The sequence below is a fragment of the Anguilla rostrata genome, chromosome 10, assembly GCF_018555375.3.
Source record: "Anguilla rostrata isolate EN2019 chromosome 10, ASM1855537v3, whole genome shotgun sequence".
NCBI classification, from domain to species: Eukaryota; Metazoa; Chordata; class Actinopteri; order Anguilliformes; family Anguillidae; genus Anguilla; species Anguilla rostrata.
In genome coordinates, this window is record NC_057942.1 from 4330002 (window position 1) to 4349591 (window position 19590).

Sequence of the window (19590 nt, forward strand, 5' to 3'; positions counted from 1 at the left end):
GAGAGCTGTGGTGTTATCTATGTTGCACAGAGCTCCGTTCCTTACCTCGCCTTTTTGCCCGTGATTATCAATATGTTCAATGTGCCAATGCAGCCAACAAATGCTGAACGATGTCCAAGACATGGGGATGACCGTTTAAAGATAGGGGTGTACACGCGTCACTTCCTGTTTACTGAACAACGTGCGCGTGGCTTCTGATCAGACGGCTCCGTTTAATAACTAACATTGGACGATCGTGTGTGGGTGGTGCAGTTTTAGGAGCGACAGTTGAATCTTAATTTGAACGTTTACGATGTCTAAAAAGGAATCCAGAAAACCTGATTAGAAAAGTCCGAATAGAACGACGAAGTAAATCTTGGCGGGTAGACAAGCAACATTGCGTTGGATTTAGTAATGAATAAATGACAATGGTCTTCTAGTTTCAATATTTAAAAAAAACAAAAACATTGCCCAATACTCCAAACAGCAGCACAAGTTATAATTCTGCCTACAAATCAGTTACGTTCTTACGGTCTTCACAGTTACGTATTGCTAAAAGCAATATGCTATATTTCGGAAAATGGGAAAATTAATGTATTCACTCCTGCAATTCAAAGTGTTCACCTTGCATTTCAGTGGAAATACAATACACGAACAGTAACAAAAGTGAATTACAGGGTGACTGGTCCATACTGTGTGACACTAATACTGCAGTAGCCTATCATAGAAAATAAATCTGAATAAATAAACCATAGCAGGAAATATGACTTCTATGTGGTTCAATTTAAATGGGGCAGTTTGTGGTTATGGGTTGCCATTATTCGGAAACAGAGCTAGCTAGATGTCAGGCATACTAAGCCTGCTGTGGCTTAGTATAAAATGTACATACTGAAAAAAAGGAAATGATAATGTCTGTCCTCACTATAGACAGCTTCCAGGATTCATGACACCTCTGAACATCAATTAGATGCTTAGACCTGTATTCAATCGTCATTTGTTGTTAAACTTCGACTCACAGATAAATGCAACAAGCATTAAGACTTTTCCAACGTTTGCCTTGCTTGCCCAGTGATCGCTGAACTACAAAAAAAGAACTGTAGGGGAAAAAATGTTTCTGCAAGAAATTTCCTGTTGGGACAAGTGTTTGATTAAATCCCAGCTCTAATCCGTTGGACCTGACTGCCCCCAAAACTGCGCAAACCCATAAAAAAAGCCCATTTAACGCAGCTTTCTGAGACACATTGGACACGGTTGGGAAATGCAAGATATTTTTGAGCTATTCCATCTACCCAACTTACCGTAGTAGTATTTCACAATATATAGGCTAAAATAACAGAATCAAAATTAAATCTTTTTTTTTTTTTTCTCCATTAAGACACTAAGTGTGGTCAGGCTCAGCATTGTAAATCCAGAAACACTCAGAAAACGTGCTGGTTACAGGTATAGATAATAATTTAGTATTTTTAACTGACTCAAAGTACTAACTATCAGGGTTTTTTCGGTTTGGTCTCTTTCTTAGTCTCTCTCTCTCTTGCATGCCCCCCACCCCCACCCATCCACCCACCCACGCAAACACACATACACACACACACACACACACACAAGCACGCTTACTCCCCCCTTTCAGTAAAATTGTCTTCATTCTCAATGACAGCAAAGGCAAATTCTCATATTGTTTTTTAAACAAACATTAAGTCAGTTTCTTTCCTCTCAATACCTGATTACAGCATGCTTCAAAATAAAACACCACACTCCATCAGAATATTAGGAAACATTTAATTATAGGTACATCCTGAATATACTCCAGGTAAGTGCATTAACCTTATAATGTCAGTGTTAATTTTAAAAAGGGAACATATCATTGATTTCCATATTTTTGGAAATATACATGAGTGTTTTGGTCAAGCATACCAGAAACATGATGTCTTGAGATTGCACAGGATCTTTAAGCATTTTTTCTCATCGATTTATTCAAATCTATTTTTGGTAGAAACACATTACATTCATTCCATTACAAAATACATTCAAAGTGACACCACCCGATAGCATCCTGTTCTCTCCGCACATCCATCTGCATTAAAAATAACGTTCAATCCATTTTTTTTGTCAGTGTTATAAAAATATATACTGAAATAGCATTATTATTTAAATTCATCAGACACCCCATTATTTCTTTATGCTTTTTTGAAGGGATTTGCACATTTAGTACTTGAGAAGGGCTTATTAGTGTCGATTCGGTGTCTAACCGGAAAAGTTCATGACACAGCGCTTTGCTCGCGTTGCCAGGCAACTGGAACGTTAGCAGCAACAAAAGTCTAATCCGGCAAATCTAAATCCTTTAGTTGTCTAAGGAAAACAGGACAAAACAAAAGTAATAATAAACCAAAAAAACAATTTAAAAAAAACTCTTCTACCATGGGTAACATTTTAACGCTAATAAGTCTAAAAACAGTCAAACCTCGCTAAGTTTTTTTTTTTACATACAGTTAATGCAAATGCTAACCAACAACAGCACTGTGGAGAACCAACAAGCAGCAAATATGTATTGAATGCAGTTTAATGGGGAAAAGTTATATTGGACATTATCAAATTTTACGGTCAGTAATCGTACAGTATGTCATGTGCTTGGAAAACAACAGTGCCTGGTGGAAACAATCAAGTTCAAATAGAGAAATGCCGGTTTTTTTTTTTTTTTAACTGGTCAAATCTGTCGCGTTTGGCCAGAAATCCAGCGTACAAGATTTATTTTCCCGTATTGAACAGTTAACAGCTGACAGCTGAATTGTCTGCTCTATTCGTGTAATTAAACATCTCTTTCCTGATTTTGCCAGGGAGTATATTTAATAATAACTTCATCCTGGTCACAGTTCCACACAAGATTGAAAAATGTTGTGAGCACTTTATTGCTAATCACCTTACAGTGCAGCATAAATTGTCTTTGAACATGGGGGATCATAGTGAAGAAATGCAATAAACAGCTCTGCTCCGTGTGCTAATTTGCATTAACCAAATCCTCACGGAGAGACTCGTGTTTTTTCTCCCTTTCTAATGACTTTCCATCTAATGTGGGCCGAAGCAGCAACCGTTTAAAAGAGAGTAATTTAGTTACTGCACCAGAAAACATTGCTTCTAGAATTAAACAAAGGCAAATTCATATTTTTTTCCCCTTAAGCCGAGACTGACATGAAACCAGCAGTTAAATACCCCATCAGCAAAGCTGAGGTGGAGCTCAAAACCAATTACTGTAGGCCTACATCTCATTTGGAAAAAAAATCTAGATTCGTTTCACGTCCGTTAAGTGTCTTCAGCGTTCGCACCATTGTAGACAAAAATAATAACAATAATCCTGTTGTTTATCTTCTATTCAATCCTTTCAATAACCTTTTACCTAGCAAAGGCCCCTGAAAAACCACCCCCTGTGAAAAACCTGGAAGATTGCGAGTCCAATGAGTAATTGAGGCTTCATTCAGGAGAGAAATTGTTATTTTTTTTGTGTGTGTGACTGATAAATAATTGCACAATCTGTTCAACATGCACCGTGTGGGTGGATGAGGTTGATGGCCTAAGATGTAATTGTTCTATCAGATTCTACAGAGAATCGGTTAGCAGGGGTTGAAATTGATCAGTTAGCACGAAGCTCAACAATAAACCTCGAACCCGAACACAGTGAGATTCAAAACCAGCACACAGTGCTGTTCCATTAAACTCTATTCTCGGAAAGCGTAATTTCAAAATGATTATTTTTTAAAGCAACATTTCCCCCCTGCATTTTTTGGACTTTGTAAAAACCGAAACCGAAAATAAAAACACGGCTAGGCCCGTTTCAGAAAGCGTTTGTGGACTCATGAGTAGAGACAAAAAAAGAGCAACCAATCGCCCCAACAATGGCTTCAAGATTTTTATGCAGGTTTGAAACAGTTTTGTTTGACGGTACGGTTTCGACCACTTCCGCTGTCAGACAGTTACCCAGTGATGTATATACACAGTTCTGCCATCATAGCAGACTTTGTGAAGCTAATTCTTTAGAGCTGGAGGTTTGCCCGCCACCCGAGGAAGAGATGTCAGTAGTACCTCTTCCTTCTTCCAATTGATATATCAGCCCTGCCATGTCTTCTTTCGACCGCAGCTGTTCAGCTTGGGAACGCTGAGGGCAGTTCTTTGAAACGCGAGATGAGAAACGTGGGAAAAGCAGTACCGAAAGCAGAACGCACGTACGTTTTTCCACAGCTGGGAGAGCGCACGGTCGAGGAACAGGATTGTCAACACCCGATACAGAACACAGAACGTGTGGGACTTTCTCCGCCCAGGTAGGAGTTAGAACATCGCCACCCTCGAAAAAAAAACAAAAAACAAAACAAAAAACAAACAAAAAACAAAAAACTGGTTTTGTGTCTTACTGTGGACATTTCCAACACTTTCATACAAAGAGAGTATTTGTTTTCGGTATGGGAAACTTGTGATAGCAGCACCCTCTTCATGTAAGTTCACAACGTTCATACATATATTCATATACCTTCACCTTCTGCTTTCCACCTTGCGAGTGAAAACCTAACTGGCTGAAAAACAAAGCAGCCGTAATGCATTTGGACGTATTCCCCAAATATTGTTATTCAACCAGCGACAGGTCCCTCGTTTTTTAAGGCATGGACTTCACACACACACACACACACACGCGCACCTGTGCCAACTCCCTTGCTTCTCTGCGAAACATGGAGCGCTCAGTGCCGTGATTTAACTTCCTCTCCGAACCCCCCCCCCCCGCCATCCTCCCCCACCCCCACCCCCTGCCCCCATGAAGCATGCCCAGTCATTGGTCAGTTTCAGCAATCTTTTCTCCAAACATTCCTTCTAAGAAAGAAGGGACGGGAAGGAGGGGGGCTGGGGAAGAGAGAGAGAGAGAGAGAGAGAGAGAAACGGAGGGAGACGAAAGTATGAAAAAGGGAGAGAGAGAGAGAGAAACAAAAAAAAGGGGGGCGGGGGCGGTTGGCAGATGTGAAGCTCGCATCATCATCATCATCATCATCATCATCATCTCGGGCGGTACTCCTCGGGAACGCCCGGGAGCTTGCGTCCTCTCAGGGCCCCGTCCACCGTCCTGACGAGCCCGTCGATGGCGGCGCGCATCTCGGGGGTGTAGGGGTCGTACTCCAGCTTGCGCAGGCCCGAGCGCTTGAAGCTGCCGTCCTTCTGGCCCTCCACGCACAGCAGCCGGTCCTCGGACACCTCCAGGCCCAGGAAGAGCACCATGCTCTTCAGCCGGGCGAACAGGTCCCCCTTCAGCTCCTCGAAGTGGACCACGTGCACCCGCTTGCCGTACCGCAGCCAGTCCAGGGTGTGGGAGGCCCACCACGGCGCGTAGTTCTTCACAAACTCCGGCCACTCTGCAGACGGACAACGAAAAGAAGAAGAAAAAAAAAATCAATGAAAATTATTATTATTGAAATTATTTCCCCCCCCACCTCACTCAGGTAAAAATGTAAAAAAAAAAAGTTTTATTTATTATTGTTATTATTATTATTATTGTTATTATTATTATTATCATTATTTTGCTTATGTGAGGCCCGGGCAGTAAAAGTGTTCTTTACAAGTGTAGACTGAACTCTGTAACCTACACTTCACTAGCTTAATAGAGTTTCAAGAGTCAACTCTTGACAACTCTATCATTGGATGCCTTGGAAGACTAGGAGTCAACAGTATTAAGACACAAGTTAGCCAGGATTCTTCTGGTTACCCCGAGCTTACAGTAGTAGAACGTACGCTTCTTGAGATTAAAACAAGACACAATCAATTGCCGGGTCATCGGAGGATATGTGGGCTTCTTCAGTTCACAGAGGGTTTTTTCAGTTCATTTTGGGAACGAACGGAACTGAAACTGAAACCGAATGGACCCCTCGACTCGCTCATCGGCGTAGCTAAAACGCCACGGAAGCCGCAGCATCCGGGCCCGTCCTGCCGTTTGAGGACGGCGATATTGACAAGCATCTGCGTCGCCTAGTTGCCACGGAAGCGCAGGCCGCCTCTGGGGCGTCGCTTCTCACCCATTAAAACGTTTTTTTTTTTTGGAGCTTCTCTGGTAAATGGTAAATGGTAAATGGACTGCATTTATATAGCGCTTTTATCCAAAGCGCTTTACAATTGATGCCTCTCATTCGCCAGAGCAGTTAGGGGTTAGGTGTCTTGCTCAAGGACACTTCGACATGCCCAGGGCGGGGTTTGAACCAGCAACCCTCTGACTGCCAGACAATCGGTCTTACCTCCTGAGCTATGTCGCCCCGGAGACATTCTCTCTGGAGAATTAAATCGGCCGCGCCGATTGGCTGCGCTCGGAGAGCGAGGCAAAACACGGTCGACCGCCGACCGCCGTCAGCCTGGGATTCGCGTAAACGAGGGCACGTTAGCGCTTGACGCGAACGGTGCTCACACCTCGCGGACCCAGCCAGACCCCTTTCCGGCACGACGACAGATCGGGCCTGACGTTAGCCGTAAACAACGCCAAGCTGTTGAAGTCCTCTAATTAAGTGACAGCCAATGACAATGTTGTTCGCATTTAAAAAGCACGCCGCACCGCACGCAAAGTAAAATAAATAAATAAATATAAATAAATAAATAAATAAATAAATAAATAAAAACCAAGCTCTCTGAGGTGATTACAGTGAGGGAAGAGTACACAGAGTCAACAGAGAAAACCAGCTAAAAAAGAGTAAAAAAATACTGAGACAAAAATAAAACTCAAAGAAATGGTGCATCTCTCCCCATCGGGTTAGCCCCTCAGGGGTTCTCCATGTGTACGATACGACGCGAAGCCGTCGTCACTCACAATGATTAGACACCGAATATCTCCCATCACCCCCCACCTCCCTTCCTCCCACCCCTCCCACCCCCCCCATGCCCATTCTTCCCACCCCAAGAATAATCAAATACCAAAGTTATTTCATTAAACGGAACCGGTGCCATCCATCCCTGTGTGCAATCATTGCTCGTAAAAGATTGTTCAGTGAAGCGGATCCCCCCCGAGAGATAAAATTAATGGGACGGAACAAAGGCAGTTTTGGGGCCTTTTATGACGATACCTGGAGCTCTGGGGGGGGGGTGGAATATTTACAGCGGGGGTTAAGGGAGGCCAGGTAGTGCGACGGCCTCGACGGAAATCTACAAGTGCAACGCGCGACAAGCTCAAGGAGACGGTTTCTGAGGGAAGGTCGCTCACCGACGTTTTCAAAGACACGTTTGTTTCGTATTCCGCCCTTCTCCTGCTGTCTTTAAAACATAAAATAAAATCACTTGTGAATTCATTTTTTTTTTCTTTCCTCAGCTAGGAAAAAAGTCATTGCCGACCAGAGCGTGGAGCAGCATCTCCAGATCTCAGGGGACAAAAAAAAAGTTTTAGATGAATTCTTACCGAGTTGGCCCGAAAATAATTAAAATCGCTGAAGCACATAGGGCAAGCTGTCGTAGCTCTCTGGCTTGAGGTCAGAGGTCATTAAGCCTACGCTTTTTAATAATTTAAATTTCCTGGCATAAGGGAGTTAAAGTTGTTTGTTTTTTTTTTTATTGCCAATGGACATATTAGATTACTGTCTGAGCAATCCATCCTTGCGGACAAAACAGATTAACTCTGTCTCGTCTGGCTTTTTGCGTGGAGACTCAAGATAGTTCCAAGACGTGCTCATACAAGCACTGCTGGACACCAAGAAAGCACGAAGAATATCGAGACTGTAGTGGGGATGGCGGGTATGCCATCCCGCCAAGTTACGCCTTGGCGGGGCGGCATGCTCCAGACCTATACAGCACGGAGAGTTCGTCACTTTTCAGGGTATCCCTATTCGGGGTCATTCCTATGTTCCCAGGGTCCTATGTTCCCCAGATTTAAATGACACATAATGGGACCTTGACAAAGGGTCCTATGTTCCCTAGCTCTACATATGTGCATCTCCCAGGGTCCTATGTTCCCAAGGTCCCCAGGACCCTGGGAACCTAGATACGCTCCCTCTTATTCTGCAGACATGGCCAACACAGTGTTTGTGTGTGTGGGTTTATCACCGGAGACGCTGGTAGTCCTGAAGCCGGGTCTGAAGGCTACAAGGAAGACAGTGACTCATCATGTTACTCAATCATGTTATCTGTGCGTCAGTTCTCAGACTTGGGCGGGGGGGGGGGGACTCGCGATCGTCCCGCTGCTCAGCAAAGTGGCACACTGACTGAGAGAGCGAGGCCTGTCCTCCAGAGAGGACAGACAGCCGTCAAAAAACCATCTCGTGACGGTGAGCCCGTGTCGTCTTTGCCCTCAACCGCCATCGCTGGCATTTGAGTCTGTCATCTGTGACCCCCCTCTCTTTGTGACCCCGCCCCCCACCCCCCACCCCCCCCACAAAAAAAAATCTCCCCCCCGAATCTCTCTGTTTATTGGCCTGTAAATGAAAACTGCGTCCTTTAGCGTAGTGCTAGCGGCCCGCGCGTCTTCGTGAGCCTCGGAGGGAAAGCGATCTAACCACCGACGGAGTCGAGGGAGATCTGAGATAAAAGCCACGTTGCCATAGTGACTGAAATGGCAGGGAAATATTGCTCAGAAACAGTTGGGAAGGCACTGATTCTGATAAAAAAATACGCCGGAAGGCACAAAAAGGTTGAAAACGTGTGCGTGTGTGTGTGAGTGCGTGTGTGTGTGTGAGTGCGTGTGTGTGCATGTGTGTGTGCGTGGTGTGTGTGTGAGTGCGTGCGTGAGTACGTGTGTGCGTGCGTGCGTGCGTATGCCTGTGTGTGCGTGTAAATGCACACGTGCATACGTGTGCCACTGTGTATGCATGGTTGCGTGCGAAGCTCATTATATGGAAGGTTCAGAGGTGCACACACTGAAGTCATATCAGCTGTCCCCGAAGACAAATGGCTGGCATCTGCCGTCGTCTCGCAGCACAGAAATAATGCGATCAGCGTCTGCATTCACAGTCGGGTCTGCTTGAAAGCAAAGCATTCCCTGCCTTAAACCCTCCCAGAATGCACCTCTCCTCTGGAAGGGCATTCAGTAAAGGGCTTTCCATAAAAAAAGTAAAAGAAATTAGTTAATTAGAATTAATTCTGCAGACTTTCTTATATTACTCGAATTAACTGAAGCAACCATGAAGATGGGGTGGGGGGTGGGGGGTGGCAGGTGGGGGGGTGGGCGGGGAACGCAAAAAAAACCAAACAAAATAAGCCAGTGCTGGAGCATGAGCCAGCTGCTACCAATGCTGAACGCTTTCAGATTTTCAGCTTCAGTTCAGCTTCAATTGAGCTTCAATTTCAACTTCAATTCAGCTTCAGTTCAGCTTCAATTTCAGCTTCAATTCAGCTTCGGTCACTTCTCCTCTTTCAGCACTGTTGCACTAACCATGTTCAGATTGTCCGTCTGAAAACTGAGACACACAGGCTTCCAGACCACAGCTTCCTGCCCCCCCACCTCCGCCGGCACACCATTCGAGAGACCCAGCTTCTCAGAACCATGCAGATCTCTGAAGCGCGCGTATCTCAGAATAAATATAATTTCCTGTTGCTGGAACAGAAGGGACGGACGTGCGTGTAAATACCCTCTCCACCCCCCCAACCCTCCCCAACGCAGCCCCCCGGATTGTCTTCACATTCCACTCCGCACTTGATGCAATTTCTTGCACAAGCTCAGGCCGTGTTCTGCATTCTCACGGCCGGCGGGCCTGCGTTTGAGAGGCGAGCGCACAGCGGAAATGACCGCACGGCAGCGGCGAGAGAGAGAGAGCCTGCGAACGGAACGACCCGCTCGCGGCAGACTCGCCCAGCTACACGAGAAAATATAACGTCCTCGCCCCTTGCTGTGAATTCGAGTCTCAGCCATATTGCAGTACTGATGGTGGCGGCCAACGGGTAGCATGCATTTAGCTTTAGTCATTACAACAGAATGCACCTTTCTAGGGTTAGCATTGCATTTTTTTTTACCCATTCGCCTTTTGACGCATTATTTATACTTCATTGTCCTGCAGCCGTATGGCCTAGAAAAAAAACGTCCATTTCACAAAACACTTCCCGAAAGTCGATTTTTGGAAGCTTCTCTTTTTGTGTTCTGTTGTGTACGGCTGCGGGCAGACAGCTTTTATGAGGAAACTGCTAATGTTCACGAAAAAGCTTCAAATCAAATTCTATGAACAAATTACATTTTAGACGATTCTTGTTATAGCATTAAAACCTACGCAGCTTACCGTTCGTGAGCCACGTCCTCATTAAATCGAGCAAAGCACACCTGCTTTCAGTACTTATCTTTATAACACGCAGCAAAGATAAGACCTCAACATTAGAATTTACTACAAAAAAAATCTCACTGACATAATTACCCATGAAAACGTGTAATCCCACCAGATATTTCAACGGTTTTTGGCAGGAGGGGACGCTAAGCCGTTGTATCTGCACAAAATGGCCGATAAATGGAAGCTAGAACCTCTTCCATAATGGGTTTTCATTCCCAAATATGGCACTGTGACAAACTCCCAATTTGCCTGTCGCTTTCCTCTGCGATGCCCACCCCCCCCACCCCACCATCGTCCTACCGTCTGATACCATCTAAAATATTCTCCTTTTGGCACCAGCCCCTCATCTCGCCCGCTACACACCCCCGGGACCACACACCGGACCACCGCGTTGTCGTGGAATTGACCTCCGCTTGATTTATGCCGGAATAATAGAGCCCTCGCGTTGCTACGGCCGCCATTCCGTGCCGAGGCCCGCGGGCGGATCGATACGGCGGACGTGAACAGAGAGGCGGAGAGGACAGGAGTGCCCCCCCCTCTCACCGTACCTTTGCCCTTCCAGTGGGCCTGCGAGGCAAATCCAATATGGCCGCCGTACTTGCGGTTGAACTCGGCCATGAGGGCCTTGTACGGGTTGCGGATCATCAGGATGCCGGAGTCGAAGGCCTCGATCTCCTTCTTGCCGCTCTCGTGCGTCTTGATGCAGACGGTCCGCCCGCTCCTCCAGTGGTCTCTCTCCCCTTTAAAACCTTAAAAATGACAAGGGGGGATAGGGGGGTGGGGTCAGAAGTGCAATGGGCTAGTGGTTCACTGCCACGAAAAAAAAAAAAAAACTTTCTAGGCCATCGGGAAACAAGCACTAAACTTGAAGTAAAACTCGATAAAGTGAACCATCCCTTTAAGTCAGAATGGCGTGACATTAAGGCGCCAACTGCCGCCAAGCCACCAAAAAGTAAGCCAAAAGCCAAACAGGAAGTGGAGGGCCACGCCAAACAGGAAGTCCAACTGCTGGCGCTGCGCATGGTCGCCAGACTTCCAGGACGGGCCTCACCTTTGTTGTAAAGGGAGCCATCGAAGTAGTAGCTGCCGGTGTAGAAGCCGGTGGCCAGCTCGATGAGGTGCCGAGCCCAGGTGTTGCCGGCTCCCGGGAAGCTGGCCAGAGCCACCAGGTGCTTGGAGCGCGTGGGCAGGAACCGCCGGTCCATGCAGCGATTGTCTGCAGCCGTAGGAGGACAAAAAAAACGAGGAGAGAGAAAAGAAGAGAAAGAGAAAGCGCTTGCATGAAAAGATGGATTAATCGAGTCTTTGCAAATCTCTACATTAACCCTTCGAGGAGTAGGTTTTTTTTTTTTGGAGTCAGTGTTCTAGAATGCCACTGCTTGATGACGCGCACCGCACTCCACTGTCACCATTGTTACGTCAGCATTGGAATGTTCAGCTCAGAACATTCTAATCACGTATCTTACACCTAACATTTAAAAAAAAGAAAAAAAAAATGTATAGAATCCTATTCAATATATGACAACATAACTCAGTGAGTAAATTCTGAATTCCCCTCCTCTGACCTCACTACACAAAGGAAGGACCCGAGCATACTGTAACAGTGACCGAGCTTGGGAAAAATATATGCGCTGTTTGGGACAGGTTTGCTACACGCACGTTGCGGTGTAAAATGTGGCACACTAGTGTATTCTCGTCCAGCTTGAAATTCTCAGTTGTAATCACTCGCTTAACTCTGTTCTGAGCATCTAGATGACTCGAGAATCGGTTCTGAGAATCAAGATGACTCGAGAATCCGTTCTGAGAATCAAGATGACTCGAGAATCCGGTAAGAGAATCAAGATGACTCGAGAATCCGGTAAGAGAATCCAGATGACTCGAGCATTGCAATGCTAACTGGAGCACACGGTTAGGCTCCTGCAATATGGTCGCAGACAGCTATTCAAACTATATTCACACCGGGGGAAAAAAAAAAAACCTTGGCTGCATCCCTTCACCTTCCCTGCAATTGACATTCCGCCAGCCCTCCGCGGGATGGAAAGTATGGGGGAGTTTGACCCGAACTTTGTTTGTTTGCTTCCCCAAGATTGTGGAGATTAAAGCTGCTTTCTGCAGTGTTTAATCTGTCCTCCCTGCACAGACTAATTACTTTTCACTCCTCAGCTCCTTTCCTCCGCTCCCCTCCACTACCGCTCGTCTCCTACCCGAAAGTACTGTATGTGGAGGAGAGGAGGGGAGGGGAGGGAGAAGACGAGTTTGAAGCCACTTCGCCAATACAGTTCGCTTCGTTCGTCTCCTCCGATATTAGGACGCTGGAGGGAGGGAAGGAAGGACACAAAGATCGGTTTCCGTGGCACAGAGGAGACGAGGTGGTAGCGGAGAAAAGGAGGATGTGTTTTTTTTTTTGATTGGTGGGACGCACCCAGTGACTTCAGAAAATGGCACGCCGGTCGCCGTGTCTGTCCTGATAAGTGGGGGCGGCGGCGGCGTAGGTCATGGGTTCGATTCCCGGGTAGGACACTGCCGTTTTACCCGTGGGGTAAGGTACTTAACCTTCATCGCCTCTGGATAAGCGCGTCCGCTAAACGCCTGTAATGAAACAGGTCTCACACTGTACTGAACAGCAATCAGAATTATTAGAAAGTCCTAGCTTGTCAGAGGCTGCTGGGTTGGTGCGTGAGGCCCACCAGAGGCTGACTGAAACCTGTGTGTCTACTCACACTGTGGACACAACACACACACAGGTTGACCAACTCGGAACGGAATCTCTGGTTTTTAGAAAGAGGGGCAGGGGGAAATAAAAAAAAGGAAGTTGACAGATTGGATTCATTCCATCCAGGCCATGTCCTGCACGGGTATTCTCTCGTGATCGTCGCCTGAGACGCGCTTCTGAGGGTGCCTTTGTGGAAGTGAAAGTCCCAGAAAAAAAACACAGGGCAGGCAAAACACGGGCCCCTTCTCAAAGTCCTGGAGCTGTTACTTCAGAAAATTTGGGTCACGCTTCCTGGACGGCAGGTCCTGCTGACGCACTCCCGTCAGAACGGTTGTGCAACACAGCCACACAGAACCTGCGTTGCTACGGCGCTGTGCTTTAACGGAGATTTGCACAGTAACGGCCATAGCAACGCGGCCACACAGAACCTGCGTAGCTACGGCGCTGTGCTTTAACAGAGATTTGCACAGTAACGGACATAGCAACGCGGCCACACAGAACCCGCGTTGCTACGGCGCTGTGCTTTAACAGGGATTTGCACAGTAACAGCCATAGCAACACAGCGCAAGGAGTCTGAGAGGGGCTTTGGGTGGCGGGGGTGGGGGTGGGGGCGGGGCACAGCCGTTTTACCTTGCACCTGCGTCTGGTAGACCAGGAAGTAATCTTCCGTGCCGCAGCTTTCGAACTCCTCCCCGGGACAGCGGTGAAGGCAGAGCTCCTCATCCTCACGCTCGTGCAAGGTGAACCGGGGCGTGGGGAACCCGCAGAGGCAGCGTTCGCCCGACAGAACGGCGAGGGAGAACTCCTGAAGAGCGGAAACCCAAGATCTCCTCACTGACCATTCAAGATGGTCAACTCCTACAGTGCGTTCCGTCTACCCTCCCTTTTTTTCTTAACTGTGGGACGTTTCAAATAGTTAACAGCAGGTTCTGCCTTTTCTTCCACGGAAAAGAAAACACAACTTGACACTGCACTGTCCTTGGCCACATGATATCTTAATGGTAGACGATGTCAATAGTCAAAAATCAAAGACTTTCAGTGTCAACACACAGCTGACCGTCTAGTTAGGCTACAGTAATATCTATGGTATAGTTTAAAGGTAATGGAGTCAGTTTTGTAACTGAGAGGTTGTGGGTTTGCTTGCAAAGTTGTGTCCTCGAGGAGGCTCCTTAACCTGAGTTACTTTATCAAATATCCAGCTGTATAAAATGATTGCCTGCTTATAAACTACACATGATTAAGTGCCTAAAAGTTATGTAAACAACGTTACCAGCCCCACACCAGCAACGCAGCACCAGCTCTGCCCCACAGTGAAAGCCATACTGCTCTCCTAATATCCTCAGGCCTGTACAGGGGGTGTGAGTTTGCCCCAGTCAGTACTGTTTCAGTTGAATCCACTTGAATCTCATTTATGAAATCACTCACACAACGTCGGAATTTGTGATGAAGGAACATGCTGGGGGGGGGGGCATTACCCAGGACGGCGTCCGGGACACTGCAGGTGTTGCGTGCTAACGCCCCCCCCCCCCCAGCTGTGACGGAATCCACTCGGACGGGGCCTTCGGCTCTCACGTCTGGATAGCTCTCAGAGTCAGTCAGTCAGTCAGCCAGTCAGTCAGTCAGTCAGTCAGTCAGTCAGTCAGTCAGTCAGTCAGTCAGTCAGTCAGCCAGTCAGTCAGTCAGTCAGTCAGTCAGTCAGTCAGAGTCAGTCAGTCAGTCAGTCAGTCAGTCAGTCAGTCAGTCAGTCAGTCAGTCAGTCAGTCAGTCAGTCAGAGTCAGTTAGTTAGTCAGCCAGTCAGTCAGTCAGTCAGTCAGTCAGTCAGTCAATCAGTTAGTCAGTCAGCCAGTCAGTCAGTCAGTCAGTCAGTCAGCCAGTCAGTCAGTCAGTCAGCCAGCCAGTCAGTCAGTCAGCCGGTCAGAGAGCCGCGAATCTGCAGGAGGGGGGGATGGGGGTTAGGGTTAGGGTTAGGGTTGGGGGTGGGGGTGGTGGCGTGACCCTCACCTTTTCGGTGCAGAGGTCCACGCACTTGTCCACCGACATGTTGGCGATGGTGGAGCCGGCGGGGAGGGCCAGCGTCACGTTGTCGGGTCTCCTGAAGCACCCCTTAAAGATGGCGCTGCCGTCTGACGGGAGACACAGGGAAAAAAAAAACCCAGAAAACATAAAACACCAAGTAAAACACAACGTATTTCATCTACGGAAACATTTCCTTTGATTGTATTTACTTACTTATTTATACCCCAGACCTAATGTAATTTGGATTCAAATACTTTCCTGTGCTCTGTTGATCTTGCCTGGTGTAACTGAGCCTGCCAATATGACCAGAAGGGGCGGGGCTTGCACTTTTTGAGAGTATTTAATCAGTTCCAATACACCAGACAAGATCAGTAAAGCGTAGAAAAGTATTTGAATCCAAAACAAATACGTATTTGACCCAGGTCTGCTACACACGGTGATATCTGTGAAGCGATTGATTGTATTGTACTGTACTGTACTCAGTTGTATTGCGTTGTCTTTTATTGTATTTTAGGGTACTGTGTTCTTGGGCTCTAAACAGGTTTAATAATAGGATCCGGCATATGGTGTCAAATGAAAGTTGAATATATGGCAATGTGTTTAAGCTAAATGCACTATCATGGTGTGGGGCGGGGGGCGGGGTTGGGGGAGGAAAAGGGGAAATCGTGGGAAGGAAGCGGCAGGCCTCTATCTCCTGACGACACAGCCGCAAAGATGACGTCGCCAACACCAAGCTTGTGGGGAGGTGGGGGCGTGGCGGGGGGGGCAAAAAAAGGCATCCACTTCCTTCTTTCAGAGGGGCTCAACAGTTATCTCGAGAGAGATAACCGCTCCACAACCCGAACCGCTTTTTTCCATGCGCCTGAAAAGCCGAAGAAAGCTTTACTGCTCGCTGAAAAGCTGACGAGGACGCGAAAACATCTCGGGCACCCGAAACGTGGGGGGGGGGTTAAATCCCCCCCCCCGACGTCGGATTAAATTTAATTGTACCTCGAGGCGGGTCACACCGAAAAAAAGGATCGGAATTCCCGTGCCACCTCCCCCGAGAAATTGTCAGGCGTGAAACATTAATTTTTCAGTTTCATATTTTCTGGGGTTGAAGCATCAGAAGCCGTTTCCCACGTATCATGAGTGAACCCACGAGGGTGTGGTTAACGACAGCAAAAAAAAACTACTCCAAAGGTCAGCTTTATGGGCCACTGACAAAGTCAGTGCTTTTTTTTTGGTATGGCAACCGACATGCAAACAGAAATTTAATTATTATTCTGAATGGCCTGTTCTCGTCGCTACGCTGTGTTACGCTACGTTAAGTTTACGTTAGAGGGAGTTAGTCACAAAGTACACAGCGGAATCCAAATTCAGCAGCGAAGAGCAGGTCTGCGCAGTTCGTACATACACGTACCGCTGTTCCATTTCTCACGTATTGTATGAACTGTTGTGCACACCCACTTTTTAAATGACCCAGTCCAGTTCCTGTTTTGCTGATGAATGCTAAAATTTCACACTTATATTAGAGAGGTGTATTCAAGCTGAAAGGGCCCATCATTTATGTACAGTATTTAAACACACTAGCTAGAGCTAGCTGCTTTGCTGATTGCCAAGTGTAGATGTACTGTACTATAATAAAAAATGAAAAAAAAATCAATCAACGGTTTTTAACATCTGATGGACTTTTTTCCCAGGCCTAGAAAACTCTGTCGAGTGTTTCAGTTTAAGATGTTGAAATGGCTACCTTACTGGAAATAAACAAAAGTAATTCCCCAGCTTCCATTTAGAGAAGTACTTAAGCAATCCATGCGTTTGTGATGCCATTTTGGACATTCTGTAGAAGGCACGGCAGATCAATCAATGCGTTTGTGATGTCATTTTGCGTTTGTGATGTCATTTTGGTCATTCTGTAGAAGGCACGGCAGATCAATCAAAGCGTTTGTGATGTCATTTTGGGGGGGGGGGGGGGGGGGGGCAGGAGCTCACAGCGCCGCGCGGACTCCTGGCTCAGCTCCAGCCGGTAGATGGACAGGCGGTTGGCCCCCCCGCACACGTTGCCCTTCTCCCCCTTGCAGTCCATGTTGCAGTCGGCCTCGCTGGAGTTGGGCGCCTGGATCTTGTGGCCGCAGAAGCACTCGGCACCGAACTCCAGGCCGGCGTACAGGTAGCCCCTTGGGGGACAACGGGGGGACAGACGGGAAAGCCTTCACGTTAGCATCGCTAGCCCAAACGTCAAGTCGTTTCTCATTCGTTTTTCTGTTCGTGACTGCAGTGGGCGCAGTCTCGCTCAGGAAAAGGAACCCGAACAGTTCATACTCTCTCTCTCCCCCTCTCTGTTGTGTTCTCTCTCTCTCTCTCTCTCTGTCACTCTCTCTGTTGCACTGTTAAAGGCAGCCCCGGGTTCACGCGAGGAAATGAAGCTCAGGAAGGAAGCAGTGCATTAATAAGCATGCCATATACAGGCACACATGCTCTTCGGTGGGTCCACTTGTTAACTGCTGCATCCAGAAACCAAAAAAAAAAACAACTTCTCAAGGTCCAATTAAATACATTTTGCAAGATAAACATCAGCAGCTCAAGTTCCCTTATGTAAATATAATGCATGGGATATTTAAATTAAAAATGTTACCAATATTCCAACAGATGCACAAAATATACAAAAGCAAAATAGACAAATGATTTCAGACACACGCGTAAGCGGGCTTAACAAGAATAAGTCCACGTCCTTACACGAGGACACCCCTGCACGCAGTGCATAACGGACTGATGAACATAGCAATGACTATTAATCAATGCATGTGCATGAACACCCACTGAGTCATCTCAGCCTCTGCACCTTCAGTCTTCTGACACATATGTGCGGGGGTATGCATATTAGGCTCTGGGGGTGGGGGGCGGGGGGGACGGGGGGACGGGGGACGGGGTCGGGGGGGACGCTCCGGAACCCGTCACTCATCTGAAGCCTTAATGGGTCGTTGTGTTTGTTCTCGCCTTATTTATTTATTTATTTATTTATTTATTAACTGTCTTCCTCCGCCGTGAGTGGGTGCAAAGGAGAGAGAGAGAGAGAGGGAGAAAAGAGATAAAAATGTATTTTCCCTCTCCAAGACTCAGTGGTGGGTGTAATGGATGGCACTCCGGTCAACAGCCTGTGATATGCTCGGAGAAAGACAGAGAGAGGAGAGAGAGAGAGAGAGGAAATAGTGGAGAGAGAGAAGTGACTGACAGAAAGACAGAGAGAGAGAGGGAGAGGAAATAGTGGAGAGAGAGAAATGACTGACAGAGAGAGAGAGAGAGGGACCTGAATATATGAGAGTGGATGTGCCAGAAGAAAAAGATAAAATAATCAGCTGCATTTAATCCAGTCCTGTCAGACCCCATTCATCTGTGGCAACTGGAGACATTTGAGCCTGTGCACCCATTCATACAAGTGTGTGCGCGTTACACGAGTGTGTGTTTGTGTGTGATGAGTGTGTGTGTGTGTGTGTGTGCATGTCACACGAGTGTGTGTGTGTGTGATGAGTGTGTGTGTGTGTGTGTGTGTGTGTGCATGTCACACGAGTGTGTGTGTGTGTGTGCATGTCACACGAGTTTGTGTGTGTGTGTGTGCATGTCACACGAGTGTGTGTGTGTGTGTGAAGACTCATCTCTTCAGGCTGAGAGAGAGAGCATTCCCATCTGATGACGCATCACAGATGGGTTTGTGACCCGTGTGCCCGTCAAACACAATGAGCGGGCTAAACCCGTCCTCATTTAAACACCGCAAAGAGACTTCTGTGGGTCTCTGGTCCTACCTTTCAGCGCAGTTGTCCTGGCAACGGAAGACAGTCATTTTCCTGTAGTCAAAAAAGGATGCCCCTCTGAGCGCCCGTTTTTGTATGTCGTCGATGTAGCAGCCGACGTACTTCGCTGGAAAGACAGAAGAAAATAACACATTCCCCTCACAACACTGCGCGTAGGAGCAGACGGAAATTTCGCTTAAAAGGGTTCATCAGCATGTACTTGTACTGTAGCATAATACCATGGGCTGAAATAAACACACAAATAAAATAAAAAATGGAAATAATAAAATTAGCATTTTAGCACCATCGACACATTAACATTAATGACCAGAGCCGAGTGAAGAAAAGGGATTCTTCTTTACTGCAAAGAGGCTGGCTTCTGGACATTGTGGTTCACTAAAATAATCTACATTTTCTATTTTTTATGATAAGGTACCATAATGTACAACGTTATACGTAGCATAACCGCAGCATCAATGAAGAGGATATGTTTTCTTAAATGAGCCTGCATGCTCCCTGATACACAGCCCATAGTCTCCCAGCCCCACTGCAGTTTGAGCAAACTACGCCGAATCAATACTGAAGCACTTTTATCAACCCTTTCGAGGTGTTAGATCGCACAAATACGTGATTAGAATGCTCTTAAGTGAACATTCTAACGCTGATGTCACAATCCCTGCTGGTAGCGACGGAGTTCTAGAACACAGAACTCAGAACTTTGAAACAAACATTCCGAAGAACACATACTTCGAAGGGTTAATGAGGCTCCCTCACACTACATCGGATTGAAACTGCTTAAGGTCGTGTGATGACTGTATCCTGAAAGCCCCATAATCTCCTAAAGTAGAGACAGTCATAATTAAC

General features: G+C 46.8%; 1 protein-coding gene across 1 annotated transcript in view; it reads right to left on the reverse strand.

Moving 5' to 3' along the window:
- Positions 1-1735: 1735 nt before the first annotated feature.
- The window catches only part of wscd2 (WSC domain containing 2), a 28893-nt gene continuing 11038 nt past the window's right edge, over positions 1736-19590 (reverse strand). The window contains exons 2-8 of the mRNA XM_064353584.1: positions 18739-18853; positions 16931-17115; positions 14942-15063; positions 13570-13744; positions 11278-11442; positions 10775-10975; positions 1736-5360 (exon numbers count right to left, since the gene is read on the reverse strand). Coding sequence (XP_064209654.1) covers positions 5008-5360; positions 10775-10975; positions 11278-11442; positions 13570-13744; positions 14942-15063; positions 16931-17115; positions 18739-18853 — 1316 coding nt within the window. The 3' untranslated portion in view covers positions 1736-5007. The remainder of the gene's footprint in view (positions 5361-10774; positions 10976-11277; positions 11443-13569; positions 13745-14941; positions 15064-16930; positions 17116-18738; positions 18854-19590) is intronic.